Genomic DNA, 15,382 nt, shown 5'->3' with positions numbered 1-15,382 from the left:
ATTAAAAAGAAATAAGGAAAATTACATTTTTAGTTTATGAGTTTTTAGGTATAAGTTTGTTTGGTTCACTTTTTAATCCTCGAATATCCGAAAAGTAATTCTCTTTTGTGCCTTTTCTTGTCACATAATGCAAGCTCATTCCAATTGATATTATCGATAAACTCTTTTAAGTTTTATTTTGAAAGAAATGAGAGTGTTTGACAATTTTTCGAAGTAACTTTTAAAATGTATTTTAACTAGATTTTATCGAAAGGATTTAAATAAAAATGAATGAATATTTTGACAGATATTTTTTCCTCTTGTCAATCTAAATAGGTCATTAATTTTTTGAGCTTTGGAGGATGATCAAAGGAGGAAGGTAGAATGGGTCAGTGAAGGATGGTGGAGGGAGAGAGAATGGATAATTCTTTTATAATTCTTTTTTAAATTATAATGTCATATCATCATTTAAAATATATAAAAAAATTACTTCAAGAAATACCAATTTATATCATTGAACTTTAGGGGTTATATCAATTTAAATTTTAAACTAATAATTTTATCAATATAAATTTTAAATTTTAGGGATTGTATCGATTTGAATCCTGAATTTTGGGATTTATGTCAATTTAAATTTTAAACTAACAATTTGATCAATTTAAACCTTGAACTTTTATAAATATATCAAACCTTGAACTTTCATAAATATTTTTAAACCATGAACTTTGACAAGTGTATCAATTTAAACTCTGAACTTTCATATCAATTTATAAAGTATTTAAATTATACATTTACAAAAATTCAGGGTTTAGATAGGTGTGGTTATCCGTTTGGATCCAAACCAATGTCCAATAAAGAACACAACTATTAGATTGGTTTTATTTGGACCGATTTAATATTAGTTTGGTTCTTGATTTTGACATTTTCTTTTTTTTTTCCTTCTAATTTTTATTTTTATTACGACTTTGTTTTGAATTGGATCTTTTTGCTAATTTAAAATTAAAATTGGATCTATTTCTTTCCCTATCTCTTTTTTAAATTGAAATTTGGCATTTTTATTTTTTTTCTTGGAAATTTTTTAAATAAAAAACATACACGGTCCATAATAGTTGTGTTTTTTTTTTTTCTAAACAACAAATATATATGCACCACAATAATTAAATACTAAAAAATAGTTTACTTTTAAGGGTGCATATATACTATAAGATTGGTTCTGTTTTGGTTGTTTTTTCTAATAAAAATTGATCCTAACCAATACTTTTTGGTTTTTTCCACAATCAAACCAAGATGTCAAATTTTATATTAAAAACGAAACCAAACCATTGGATCGGCTTGGATTGGTTTGATTTTTCGATTTTTTGTTCCACTCCTAAGTTTAGGGTTTAAATTGATACAATTCTCAAAATTCAAGGGTAACATCTCGAGTTTCGGATAAATGGGGGTTAATTATCTTAAATTGTTGGGTTTTAATTTGTTTTAGTTTTCGGATTTTGGAGCCAACTTAAAACAACTGAGGAGATAATTAATTTTATGTGGTTTTAAATTGATTTAAATATTTGGAAGGATTTAATCTGTACCAATTGATGGATTTTATGTCCTTTAATTTTGTTTTTTGGAACCTAAATTAAGGTAATTTGAGAAGTTAAATGATTTACTAATTTGATAGAATCTTTGGAGATTTTGGAGATATTGTGATAAAATCTTTGATTTATCTTTTTAAAATTTGAAAAAAAATGAAAGAATTGAGATGTTTAAAATTAAAGGAGAGTGCAAAGAAGCAGAATTGGAGAGAAAGAAAGACAGTAGTACGTCTTTTCAACGACAATTTTCACAAAATTATCGATTGCCAAAGTTTGAATAGTTGGATCGTGCTAAAATTTAGTCTGTCTTTTCGGGACATATAGAGTCTCGTTTTGAATGGTTGGATTGTTGTTTGGAGCTCGGGTTTGTCCTTGATCACTGCTGAATAGAATCTGTAAAATTAGAAATTTCATTTCTCTCTCACTCTTATAAACCCTCCTCATGCAAGACTCTTACTACTAACCGCTAGCCTAAACAATTTGTGCCATCCGACAGCAACGCCCGTCTATAGTTGCCACCTCGCCACCGCTGCTAGCGCCATTGTAGCCGAAATTGATATTTTGGGTAAGTTATTTGGTGTTTTATGGGTTTTCTTGGAAGATCTTGAATACCCATCAAATTTTGGTTTAAGTTTTGGCTTATTCATATTATTTTGATGTTGAACTTGGGTTTTACAGACTCTTAAAGTGCTTTCCGACAAGATTAAAATTGCTCGACCTTTTTTTTGTAAGGTTTGGAAGCCTTGTTGAGAACTTTTGAATATCTATGAAGTGTCGGCTTAACTTTTGTTTTAATTATGATTTTTGGAGGTTGGATTAGAAGGTCTAAAGTCACTATTCATTAGAGATAAAGGTTAATTTTGGTGATATAGTTGTTGGATTGTAACGACCCAGATTTGTACGCATACAGGAAATTAAATGTCAAATAATAAGCAGGACGAAATTTTATTTAAAGGGGTGGAAATTTACAAGGAAAAAAATAAATAAATAAATTTGAAATTGGAAATTTATTCATTATCCAAAAGATAATGAATAAGGGAGCGAGCGGGAGCGAGAAAGTGGGAGAGAGCGAGAGCCACACCAGCGAGAAAACTGGAGAAAATGAGATTCTGAGAAGAGAGCTGCGCGATCGAAGAAAGAATTGGAGAGCGAGAAACCCAGCGAGCGATGCTAGCGAGATTGAGGCTAGCGAGAGTAGAAAGAGTGAGAACCCTGGAGAGAGAGCGAGATTGAAGGAAAATTGGAGAAAGCGAGAATTATAATGAGGAAGTTGGGGAGAGCGAGAGTAAAGAGAGCTATTCTTAGCGAGACAGTAGGAAAGAGTGGGAGCGAGAGCGAGAGTGAGAGCGGGAGTGGGAGCAGGAGCGAGAAAGCTGGAGAGAGCGAGACGGAAGAGAAAATTTAAGAGCGAGAATGGAAAGAGCGGGATTTCCAGCAAGAAAACTGGACAGAGTGAATTCCTAGCGAGAAAACGGGAGAGAGCGAGATTTTAAGAGCAGAGTGAGCGAGATTTGGACAGAAGCGTGAATTATGCGTTGAATTTGGCCACGATCTTATAGATTATACATGGAAAAACCCTAAAATTGAATACAAACAAAGAATGATGACGTAAGGGAAAACATTAGCCAAGATTAGGTGTCTTATTGAGAGAAATCCTTAAACCATAAGTAATTTTAAAGAAGCCACTTGTACGATGATTTGTCACACTGAGAAGAGCTGAAAACTACTATAAATAGGACCCTTTGCCGAAGATTTAACCCATTCTCAAACAAATCTCCGTAACAAAGAATCGTGTGAAAAAGTAAGTGTAAGTGAGGAAGTTCTGTGAGATTAAAAGAGAAAAGCTCGGGTAAAGTGCTGCCCAAATTTCTTCTTTTGATTTAGAAAGGGAAAACTCTGCTGATAAAATCATAAAGAATAATAAGGAATAATTAGATCACAGTCAAGGTAAGTAGTTTATCTCACCCTCTCTTTAAATGTTCTATGGTAGTGTACCTTTATTATGTTGCATGGTTATGTTAATTGTTATATTGCATTACATGTTTAGAACACGTTTCTCTACAAGGGACCCCATGCATTATGTTTGTTCACGATTACGTTAAAATCAAGTTTTAATTAGGTGTAAGTTATGCTTCCAGTCTAATCTTATGGTTATGCTAATGGTTGATGTTGGATGTGACTCTGACCCTACTGACTGCATGACCCTCTAATCATCAGATGGGTTAGTTTCCACTTAAGGCCTCATCTTCCTATCAGGGCGGAGAAATTTATGCTTCAAGGGCTGGCAGGACATGTATGGTTGCACCCCTCCAGGTCTAATCTTACATTATGTTTATGCTAGAGACTAGCAGGGTATGTATGGTTGCACCCTTCTAGTCCAATATTACGTTTATGCTAATGGTTGATGTTGGATGCGACTCTGGCCCTACTGACTGCATGACCCGCTAATCATCAGATGGGTTAGTTTCCGCTTAGGTCCTCATCTTTCTATCAGGGCGGAGAGATTTATGTTGGAAGCATAACGTTTATGCTAATGGTTGATGTTGGATGTGACTCTGGCCCTATTGACTGCATGGCCCACTAATCATCAGATGAGTTAGTTTCGCTTAGGTCCTCATCTTCCTATCAGGGCGGAGAGATTTATGTTGGAAGCATAACTGACCACCACATGTTATTATACGTTTCCGGTCCCAATCATATGTTTTCATGACATGTTGCTTGTGATTGTGCATTTGGTCACTACCCTATGTGAGAACTACTTACTGGGTATATTATATACTCATCCTATATTTTTACAGACTTTGTAGGTAAGGACACAGCATAGATGGCAGAGTTGGACGTCGCTTAAATGGCCAACCATCAAACTCACTATTATAGGCACATGCATTTTGTACCACCACGCTAATGTTTTATAGATCCTGGTGTTTTGATAAATAAATTTTTATATAGTTTTTCTATCTAAATAATAAAATTTAAATATGTTCTTTGAAATTTCAACCAAAACTCATCTCATGATAGAAAAGTCTAAGTATGCATGTTGTAGCGGTTGGATCATAAGGTGAAAGGATCCGGGCGTTACAATTTGGTATCAGAGCGTTTGGGCCAAATAGGCTCTATTGCATTAGAAGAGTCGTGGTGTTTGATGGTTCGGCCTGTTAAGTGATGCCCATAGCCATGCCAAATACGTTGGTAAGAGGAATTTTCAAACGAGTAATTTAGTAAATAATTAAAAAAAATATTAGATTGCTTTCTTATTATGAAAATAAAATGTGTGCACCAGATGCCACCACGAAGGGCTCCAACACGACAAGGCAGACCTCGAAGTGAATCCACAAGGGATCAAAATCAAGGACATGGACAGACGCCTTATGTGTTACTTACACCAGAGGCGCTACAACTACTCATACAAAATATGAGTAATGGAAACACAACCTCGTCCACCACACCAACAACCAACGATAAAAATGACTCGATGAACATTCGAGAATTTAGGAAGTTCAACCCTTCAACATTTGATGGATCATCTGTGGATCCAATTATAGCAGAGAATTGGATAACAGAAATGGAAACTATTTTCCGCCATATGAACATTCCAGAAGAACAAAAAGTAAATTGTGCCACCTTCATGTTAAAAGGCGATGCAAAGTTCTGGTGGGACTCCACACAAAGAACAATCAAAGGTACAGTCTCATGGCAGCAGTTCAATCAGGCTTTTTACAACAAGTATTTTCCTTTGACAGTGAGATATCAAAAGGAAGTGGAATTTCTTAATCTTCGTCAAGAGAACATGTCGGTGGCAGAGTATGAACGAAAATTTGATCTCTTGTCTCACTCTGTCCCTCGACTAGTGGACACAGAATAGAAGAAGGTGGAAAGGTTTATTTGGGGATTAAGAGAAGGCATTCGAGGCATAGTTACTGCTTTCCGACACAAATAATATGTCCTTACCCTCAAGTCGGCCTTACTCATGGAAGTAGATCTTGTTGCCAAAACCTCAACTTCAGAACGAGGATTCATGCCAAATAAAAAGAGGAAATTCACCCAACAAGGCTTCCAATGTTCACAACGGCAAGCAAAAATTTTCCGAAGCACTCAGAGCATACAGTCACAACAAAAGAGCCGAACATTCACATATTCTAAGTGTAGAAATTGTGGAAAACACCATCAGGGGCAATGTTTTCGGAACATAAGGGTGTGTTTCAACTGCGGCCAGACGGGTCACTATGCAAGGGCTTGCCCAAAGTTCATCAACCAAGTATCAACTGCCCAGACCACCCAACAACAGAAAGGACGGGTGTTTGCTGTTACACGTCAAGAGGCAGAAAATCAAGATGCAGTGGTTACAGGTACATTACCCATCCTCGAGTATTATGCCTTCACTTTATTTGATTCGGGCTCTAGTCATTCATTCATCTCTACAACATTTGCACAACATGCTCAATTAACATCAAAGCCCTTAGGCTATATTCTATCCGTAGCTACTCCTGCCGGAGTATCTATGTTGGCCCACTCAGTAGTAGAAAACTGTGAATTGTCAGTATCAGGACATAAACTAGGGGTGACCCTTATCATCCTAGACATAAGTGATTTCGACATAATACTAGGTATGGACTGGTTAGCAACAAACTATGCAAGCATAGATTGCCATAATAAGGAGGTCATATTCACCTTTCCAGCAGGAACCAAGTTTAAGTTTAAGAGTTCTAATACATAATCAGTCCCAAGAATAATTTCAGCCTTAAAAACTAAGCATTTGCTCAACCATGGAGCTTGGGCATATTTAGCAAGCGTAGTAGATTTAAAAAACCAAAAGGATGAAATTAGGGCCATCCCTGTAATAAGAGAATTTGAAGATGTATTCCCAAAAGAGCTACCGGGTTTACCACCGAATCGAGAAATAGAATTTTGTATAGATCTAATTCCCGGAGCTGAACCAATATCTAAAGCACCATATAGAATGGCACCTGCGGAATTAAAAGAACTCAAAATACAATTATAAGAATTGTTAGATAAGGGATTTATACGCCCTAGCGTGTCTCCATGGGGAGCACCTGTTTTATTTGTTAAGAAAAAGGATGGATCAATGCGTTTATGTATAGATTATCGGGAGTTGAATAAGTTGACAATAAAAAATAAGTATCCACTCCCACGCATTGATGACCTATTTGACCAATTACAAGGAGCCTCAGTATTCTCCAAAATAGACTTACGATCTGGATATCATCAACTACGAATCAAGGAGTCGGATATACCCAAGACTGCTTTCCGAACAAGATATGGGCATTATGAATTCGTTGTGATGCCCTTTGGATTAACGAATGCCCTAGCAACCTTCATGGACTTGATGAATAGAATTTTTAAGGACCATCTTAATAACTTCGTGATCGTATTTATAGATGATATTTTGGTCTATTCCAAGTCTGAGGCAGAACATGAAAAACATCTTAGGGACGTTCTTTCCATATTAAGAAATGAAAAGTTGTATGCCAAATTCTCCAAGTGTGAGTTTTGGGCGCGACAAGTTGCCTACCTCGGGCATATTGTAAAGCAAGAAGGAATCTTAGTAGATCCTGCTAAAACTGAAACAGTTAGCAAGTGGCCTCGCCCAACAACAGTCAGCAAAGTGCACAGCTTCCTTGGATTAGCAGGATATTATAAACGATTTGTGAAGAATTTCTCAAGTATAGCATTACCCTTAACCAACCTCACTAAGAAGAATAATCCTTTTGTCTGGAACCAAACATGTGAGCAAACTTCCAGGAACTAAAGGAAAGGTTGACCACAACCCCTATTCTCACTATACCTGGCGGATCAGGGGGTTTAACTGTGTACAGTGACGCATCGAAGAAGGGGCTTGGTTGTGTATTGATGCGACACGGAAAGGTAATAGCATATGCTTCAAGACAACTAAAACCTTATGAACAAAATTATTTCGTTCATGACTTAGAATTAGCTGCCGTAGTCTTTGCCTTAAAGATATGGAGACATTATTTATATGGGGAAAAGATCCAAATTTATACAGATCATAAAAGCCTTAAGTACTTCTTTACCCAAAAAGAGTTAAATATGAGGCAACGAAGATGGTTAGAATTAGTCAAAGACTATGACTGTGAGATCCTCTATCATCCAGGAAAAGCTAACATTGTTGCTGATGCTCTTAGCAGAAAGTCAGCACATACAACAACTCTAAGTACCATCTCCAAACACATAATAGATGATCTTGAAAGAGCTGAGATCTCATTAATACCAGAAACCTTCACAACTCAAATAGCACAGTTAATTGCAAGACCTGCATTAAGACAAAGGATAATTGATGCACAACAAATAGACAAATACCTAAACAAACAACGACAATCAGAGAATGGAGAAACCAATCAATTCTCTACAGCCCCAGACTCTGCATTCCTCTATCGTGGACGACTATGTATACCAGATAATGAAGAAATCAAGAAAGAACTATTGAAGGAAGCTCATGAATCATGCTTTTCAATACATCCTGGGAGTACCAAAATGTATCGAGACTTGAAAGCACATTATTGGTGGGGTAACATGAAAAAGGATATAGCCGACTATGTAAGTAAATGTTTGGTTTGTCAACAGGTGAAAGCTCTACGGCAACGACCACAAGGACTCCTCCAGCCTCTAAATGTTCTAGAATGGAAATGGGAATATATTTCTATGGACTTCATCTCAGGACTCCCGAGAACTGTTAAAGGCCACAACATGATTTTGGTGATTGTAGATCGACTCACCAAATCGGCCCACTTTCTACCATGCAAAACTACTCACAGTACGGAAGCACTAGCTCAAATGTACTTAAAAGAGGTCATCCGGTTACATGGAATCCCAGTATCAATTGTTTCAGATCGAGACCCTCGTTTCGTCTCCAAGTTCTGGAAAAGTTTACAGAAAGCAATGGGCACACAGCTAAATTTCAGTACAGCCTTCCACCCACAAACTGATGGCCAAACAGAACGAGTTAATCAAATCCTAGAAGACATGTTGAGGCCATGTACTTTGGATTTTATTGGAGCATGGGATTCGCAGATACATCTTATAGAATTTGCTTATAATAATAGTTATCAGGCGACAATTGGTATGGCTCCCTTCGAAGCCTTATACGGAAAGAAATGCAGATCCCCTGTACACTGGGATGAAATTGGGGAGCGAACACTACTAGGACCTGAATTGGTGCAGTAAACATCAGAATCAATTAAGCTAATTCGGGAAAGAATGCGAACAGCTCAAAGCAGACAGAAGAATTATGCTGATAACCGTCGAAAAGAGCTGGAATTCAAAGTAGGAGATCACGTATTTCTAAAGGTAGCACCAATGAAGGGCATTATGCGTTTCGGACGAAAAGGCAAGCTTAGCCCTCGCTTCATTGGACCCTTTGAAATATTAGAACATATTGGCCAAGTAGCTTATCGATTGGCATTACTACCCACACTTTCTACAATACATAATGTCTTTCATGTATCGATGCTTCGAAAATACGTGTTTGACTCATCACACATAGTAAATTATGAACCTCTACAAATAAGTGAAAACTTGGAATATGAGGAGACTCCAGTTTGCATCCTGGCAAAAGAGAATAAGTCGCTTCGTAATCGAGAAATAAGTTTAGTGAAGGTTCTCTGGAGAAATCAGCAAGTGGAAGAAGCTACATGGGAACGAGAAGAAGAGATGAAAGACAAATACCCTTATCTTTTTAAGAACCAAGAAACTTTCGAGGACGAAAGTTCTTAAGGGGGGAAGAATGTAACGACCCAGATTTGTACGCATACAGGAAATTAAATGTCAAATAATAAGCAGGACGAAACTTTATTTAAAGGGGTGGAAATTTAGAAGGAAAAAAAAAAAATAAATTTGAAATTTGAAATTTATTCATTATCCAAAAGATAATGAATAAAGGAGCGAGCGGGAGCGAGAAAGTGGGAGAGAGCGAGAGCCACACCAGTGAGAAAACTGGAGAAAACGAGATTCTGAGAAGAGAGTTGCGCGATCGAAGAAAGAATTGGAGAGCGAGAAACCCAGCGAGCGATGCTAGCGAGATTGGGGCTGGCGAGAGTAGAAAGAGCGAGATCCCTAGAGAGAGAGCGAGATTGAAGGAAAATTGGAGAGAGCAAGAATTATAATGAGGAAGTTGGGGAGAGCGAGAGTAAAGAGAGCTATTCTTAGCAAGACAGTAGGAAAGAGTGGGAGCGAGAGCGAGAGTGAGAGCGGGAGCGGGAGCGGGAGCGAGAAAGCTGGAGAGAGCGAGACGGAAGAGAAAATTTAAGAGCGAGAATGGAAAGAGCGGGATTTCCAGCAAGAAAACTGGACAGAGTGAATTCCTAGCGAGAAAACGGGAGAGAGCGAGATTTTAACAGAGTTAGCGAGATTTGGACAGAAGCGTGAATTATGCGTTGAATTTGGCCACGATCTTATAGATTATACATGGAAAAACCCTAAAATTGAATACAAACAAAGAATGATGACGTAAGGGCAAACATTAGCCAAGATTAGGTGTCTTATTGAGAGAAATCCTTAAGCCATAAGTAATTTTAAAGAAGCCACCTGTACGATGATTTGTCACACTGAGAAGAGCTGAAAACTACTATAAATAGGACCCTTTGCCGAAGATTTAACCCATTCTCAAACAAATCTCAGTAACAAAGAATCGTGTGAAAAAGTAAGTGTGAGTGAGGAAGTTCTGTGAGATTAAAAGAGAAAAGCTCGGGTAAAGTGCTGCCCAAATTTCTTCTTTTGATTTAAAAAGGGAAAACTCTGCTGATAAAATCATAAAGAATAATAAGGAATAATTAGATCACAATCAAGGTAAGTAGTTTATCTCACCTCTCTTTAAATGTTCTATGGTAGTGTACCTTTATTATATTGCATGGTTATGTTAATTGTTATATTGCATTACATGTTTAGAACACGTTTCTCTACAAGGGACCCCATGCATTATGTTTGTTCACGATTACGTTAAAATCAAGTTTTAATTAGGTGTAAGTTATGCTTCCAGTCTAATCTTATGGTTATGCTAATGGTTGATGTTGGATGTGACTCTGACCCTACTGACTGCATGACCCACTAATCATCAAATGGGTTAGTTTCCACTTAAGGCCTCATCTTCCTATCAGGGCGGAGAAATTTATGCTTCAAGGGCTGGCAGGGCATGTATGGTTGCACCCCTCCAGGTCTAATCTTACGTTATGTTTATGCTAGAGACTAGCAGGGTATGTATGGTTGCACCCCTCTAGTCCAATATTACATTTATGCTAATGGTTGATGTTGGATGCGATTCTGGCCCTACTGACTGCATGACCCGCTAATCATCAGATGGGTTAGTTTCCGCTTAGGTCCTCATCTTCCTATCAAGGCGGAGAGATTTATGTTGGAAGCATAACGTTTATGCTAATGGTTGATGTTGGATGCGACTCTGGCCCTACTGACTGCATGACCCGCTAATCATCAGATGAGTTAGTTTCGCTTAGGTTCTCATCTTCCTATCAGGGCGGAGAGATTTATGTTGGAAGCATAACCGACCACCACATGTTATTATACGTTTTCGGTCCCAATCATATGTTTTCATGACATGTTGCTTGTGATTGTGCATTTGGTCACTACCCTATGTGATAACTACTTACTGGGTATATTATATACTCATCCTATATTTTTACAGACTTTGTAGGTAAGGACACAGCGTAGATGGCAGAGTTGGACGTCGCTCAAATGGGCAACCATCAAACTCACTATTATAGGCACATGCATTTTGTACCATCACGCTAATGTTTTATAGAGCCTGGTGTTTTGATAAATAAATTTTTATATAGTTTTTCTATCTAAATAATAAAATTTAGATATGTTCTTTGAAATTTCAACCAAAATTCATCTCATGATAGAAAAGTCTAAGTATGCATGTCGTAGCGGTTGGATCATAAGGTGAAAGGATCCAGGCGTTACATGGATCGTATTGATTTTGAAGCTTCGAAGTGGTTTTGGATCAAACCACGTCTTAGGTAAGTTGTTTGGAGACATTCGGGTTAAGTTGTGATTCGAATTGTGCCCTAAATGTTGGATTTAATTTTGGTTTATGTTTTTTGAGTTATTCAAAATACAAGGTTTTGCGAAGTTGAATTGCGCTATTTGGACTTAATTCCAAGGTAAGTAATCTTACTACTAGAACCGCTTTTGTGTCGGACTATACCATTAGGATAATTTAAAAGAGAATATATGAGCATAATGGTAATTCTGCCTGAGACATGTTATGTGAATATGCATGATCTAGAATTTTATGAAATATTTTATGAGGATGTATAAGTATGAACTAAGTTTTATATGATATGTTATAAGGATGTGTGAGCATGATGATATATTTCCATGATTGTGGGACTTTGATTTTATTGCATGAAATTTATGTTAGTGATAGTTGCCCCCTACCTGTAGTTGTGTACCCACCAAAGGTTGTGATTTCATTCGAGACTTCACTAGAGGTTAATGATCTCCTTTGGGATTTCACCAGAGGTTTGTGTTTCCTTTGGGATTCACCAAAGGTTAGTGATCTTCTTCAGGATTTCACTAGAGGTTAGTGATCTCCTTCATGATTTCATTAGAGGTTTGTGTTTTTTTTCGAGAATCACTAGAGGTTTGTGTTTCCTTCACGATTCACCAGAAGTTTGGGACTCCTTTGGGATTCAACAGAGGTTGTGATTTCCTTCGGGACTTCATCAGAGGTTAGTGATCTCCTTCAAGATTTAACCAGAGGTTTAGAATATATCTCACCTATAGTAGGGTGGATTCAATTATCCATTAGATGGCCATATAGGATTTGTAAAGGTTTTTGCATGTCTCACTATAAATTTGTATTTATTGGACATAAATGCATAGCCTGACCCCGATAGTGGGGTTACTTACTAAGTCTTTTATACTCATTCTTTATTATGTTATGTTTTCAGATAGGATAAGGACACACCGGCGTGACCGTGCCATTGGGACCAAAGAGATGTTTCCGCTCATGTTTTTATGTTTTAATATTTTAAATTCCAGCCTTGATGTTTGAACTTAGAGTTCCATTGTTTGAAATTTTTATTTATAAAGCTTCATGAAATTTATTTTTATTTTCGGAGGACCTCGGCCAAAGATTTTCACTTATTTAGATTTTACAAAAGCTATTTACTTAATAAAATTCTTTTGATTTTAGTTAAAATTTATGAGAAATTTGTTTTGAGATTTATGCATGCATATAGTAACAATATAGTATAAGTCTTAGAAAGTCAAGTCGTTACATCAAGGGTATAAATTGTAAATTGATTGCCCTTCTTTTTAAACCCATTTACAAACATTTTTTTAGATTAAAAAGAATTATTTTAGGATCTTACATACCAAACATATCGATTTCTAAAAACTCGAAGATTGAAAAGGTGAATTTATAAAAATAGATACTTTCTAACTATTCCGATCGTGGTTATTTAGGCCTCGTATAAATTTCTAATGTGCTGAAGAAGCTATATTATTCTTATTCATCAATTTTTCAAACTTAGTATTTACCATCAATATCATCAAAGCCTCATGCAAACGAAATAGTGAGTTGCAACTTGGATCATTATTTTGCTCATTGTACATATACATATAGGAACTAAGCAAAGAAAAACCTTATCCTCATTGCTTAATTTCTTCCAACATAATCGACATATGATATGGCTCATGGGAGCTCTTATTACACATGTGACAAATGTTCCAAAACAAAAGGTGTAACCAAATCGAGAACAAGATTTTAAAGGGCTGTTTAGGTCTCTAATTTCAAGTGAGTGGAGTGGTTTGGACTATCATAGACCATCCCAATTATGGGCTCTTATCATAATAGTCGTGTTTCTAATTAACTACGGTATTATTATTTCATCTCTCTCTTTGTTATAGTATTTACTATTTCCTACTACTACAACAAAACTGGGATTTCATGACATTTAAAAACTATAACAATCAAAATTCGTGACACGTATTATCAATCATCGTATCTCCCTAAAGGTGTGTGTATCAACGACACTATTGAAAAGCGTAAGGATTATACTTACAATAAATAATTGTCAATAATAAACCGTTACTGACAATTATGAACTGTCACTATCGAGTTTACTATGACATGTTATCATTATCATCAATTAACTCAGAATTGACTTAGCTGTAGCATTATAGGTATTGATGACAGTTATAAAATATCAAAAAAAATAATATATAGTAACATTTTTTTCTTGTCGAGAATATCATCATGATACTTTATTGTCAAAAATATTTGAAACATGATAATGTTTTATGTTAACAAATGTTCTATCACGATTCATGTTATGACATTTATATTGTTAATAAAGTACATGTCTTGATAGTTCTATATTTCTTTGAATTCTGTCATTAAACATATGATTTCCATAATCAACTAATCATTTTTAAATATAAAAAGTCAATAAAGGACTTACATATATAATGATAAAGTTGATAATATTTTTACAAATGAATTGACTAATAAACAATGGTAAAGGTTTTACAAGAAGCTAGTTAAGTAAAATCTACAAGCAAACTAGAAATAAGTACATTGCAATCGAAGTTTTGCCACTAATCGTACAAAAAAAAATCTTATAAATATATCAATTTGCTCTAACATATTCTTTGAACCTAGTAAAAAAAGTAAAAAAGTAAGAAAGAAAAAAAATTTAGAGTTCAATATCCATTTAAACATTCCCATTTCTGTAAAAATAGGATTAACTCCAACCCTACTAATTGAATGTAAAGTTCACTTGTGTATCATTTTCAAACTAATTTAACTTGGTTAGTTTATGATATCATTTTCAACCTTTGCTTCTTTCTTTTGTTACTCTTTTGTTGTTTGCTTCTTTCTTTTTCTTTTACAAAGTATAATACCATTTTAACAAACCTCTATTAAGGAAGGAGGACATTGGATTGCATAGCATCATACCATTTTTATAAGCTGTTTATTTGTTTCTTTCTTTTCTTTTTTTGTTTTTAAATTAGTATCAAAATCTTTTTTAAGACTTGTTATATTTGATTGAGAATTTGTGTTTATTATTTACGATTCTAAACTAAGTATTGTCCATCCACCATTTTTTTTGCAATTATTTATATCGAGCTTCCGTTTTAGATTATAAAAACACAATAATTATGTTCACATATGTTGTTGTCATACCATAGTTAGTATTGTTTAATAGTTACAATACCTATTCGTGGTATGTTTCATGAGTACTACAAGAAAACAACTAAAGATGTTTGATCCATTTTCTATATTAAATTTCATTTATCTTTTACTGGATTTCTTTTTTCCACCTTTTGATTTGTTATCTGTTATCTATTTTTTACCATTCAATTAAGATTTGGTTTGTTTGTTACCAACTATTTTAAAGGACAAAATCATTTTTTTTGTTAGTATTAATAATTACTTTTTTAAAGGAGAATGTAATCTATCGAAGATGAGAGTATTTATGACATTCGCAAATTATTAATTAATTAATTATTTATTTAATCATTTTGATATTTTTCAAAACCTAAAATTATTTTGTCATATCTTTTAAGTGAAATTTTAAAAATTGTCATTCTCTAGAAGTAAATTACTAACTTTATTTGATCATATTATAATTTTCAATTAGCGCATGATATTTGAAAGTCTATTTGAGTAAAATCAATTTTTTATTTTTCGATATTATCCAAAATTAAAATTTTAAATATATTTATTTGAAATCTTTATAGGAGTATCAATCTTGAGTATGAAATGATTTATTACAATCTAAGAACACATTTGGCCATCCATTAGCTATTCATGAAACTGAGAA

At 35.1% G+C, this 15,382-nt stretch overlaps 1 protein-coding gene and 1 long non-coding RNA gene across 2 annotated transcripts; both read left to right on the top strand.

Annotated features, from left to right (window-relative positions):
• Nucleotides 1-331: 331 nt before the first annotated feature.
• LOC150036105 (uncharacterized) lies at nt 332-12,658 on the top strand. The gene is made up of 3 exons (XR_016529731.1): nt 332-2,124; nt 11,230-12,280; nt 12,503-12,658. It is a non-coding gene; the product is annotated as an uncharacterized LOC150036105 (long non-coding RNA).
• On the top strand, nt 8,691-9,440 carry LOC150036106 (uncharacterized). The gene has a single exon (XM_090314225.1). It carries the CDS (start codon nt 8,793-8,795, stop codon nt 9,306-9,308), a length of 516 nt encoding a protein of 171 aa, XP_090170351.1. The 5' UTR covers nt 8,691-8,792; the 3' UTR covers nt 9,309-9,440.
• Nucleotides 12,659-15,382: the final 2,724 nt, after the last annotated feature.

The sequence above is a fragment of the Benincasa hispida genome, chromosome 5 (assembly GCF_027475165.1).
Source record: "Benincasa hispida cultivar pf3 chromosome 5, pf3_genome.v1.1, whole genome shotgun sequence".
Classification (NCBI taxonomy): domain Eukaryota; kingdom Viridiplantae; phylum Streptophyta; class Magnoliopsida; order Cucurbitales; family Cucurbitaceae; genus Benincasa; species Benincasa hispida.
The sequence above is the reverse complement of the archived record's forward strand: the minus strand, read 5'-3'. Positions and strand labels throughout refer to the sequence as shown.

What these genes read in the sequence shown, in the direction of transcription:
- LOC150036106 (XM_090314225.1), top strand. Translation starts at nt 8,793, where the DNA reads ATGCGAACAGCTCAAAGCAGACAGAAGAATTATGCTGATAACCGTCGA.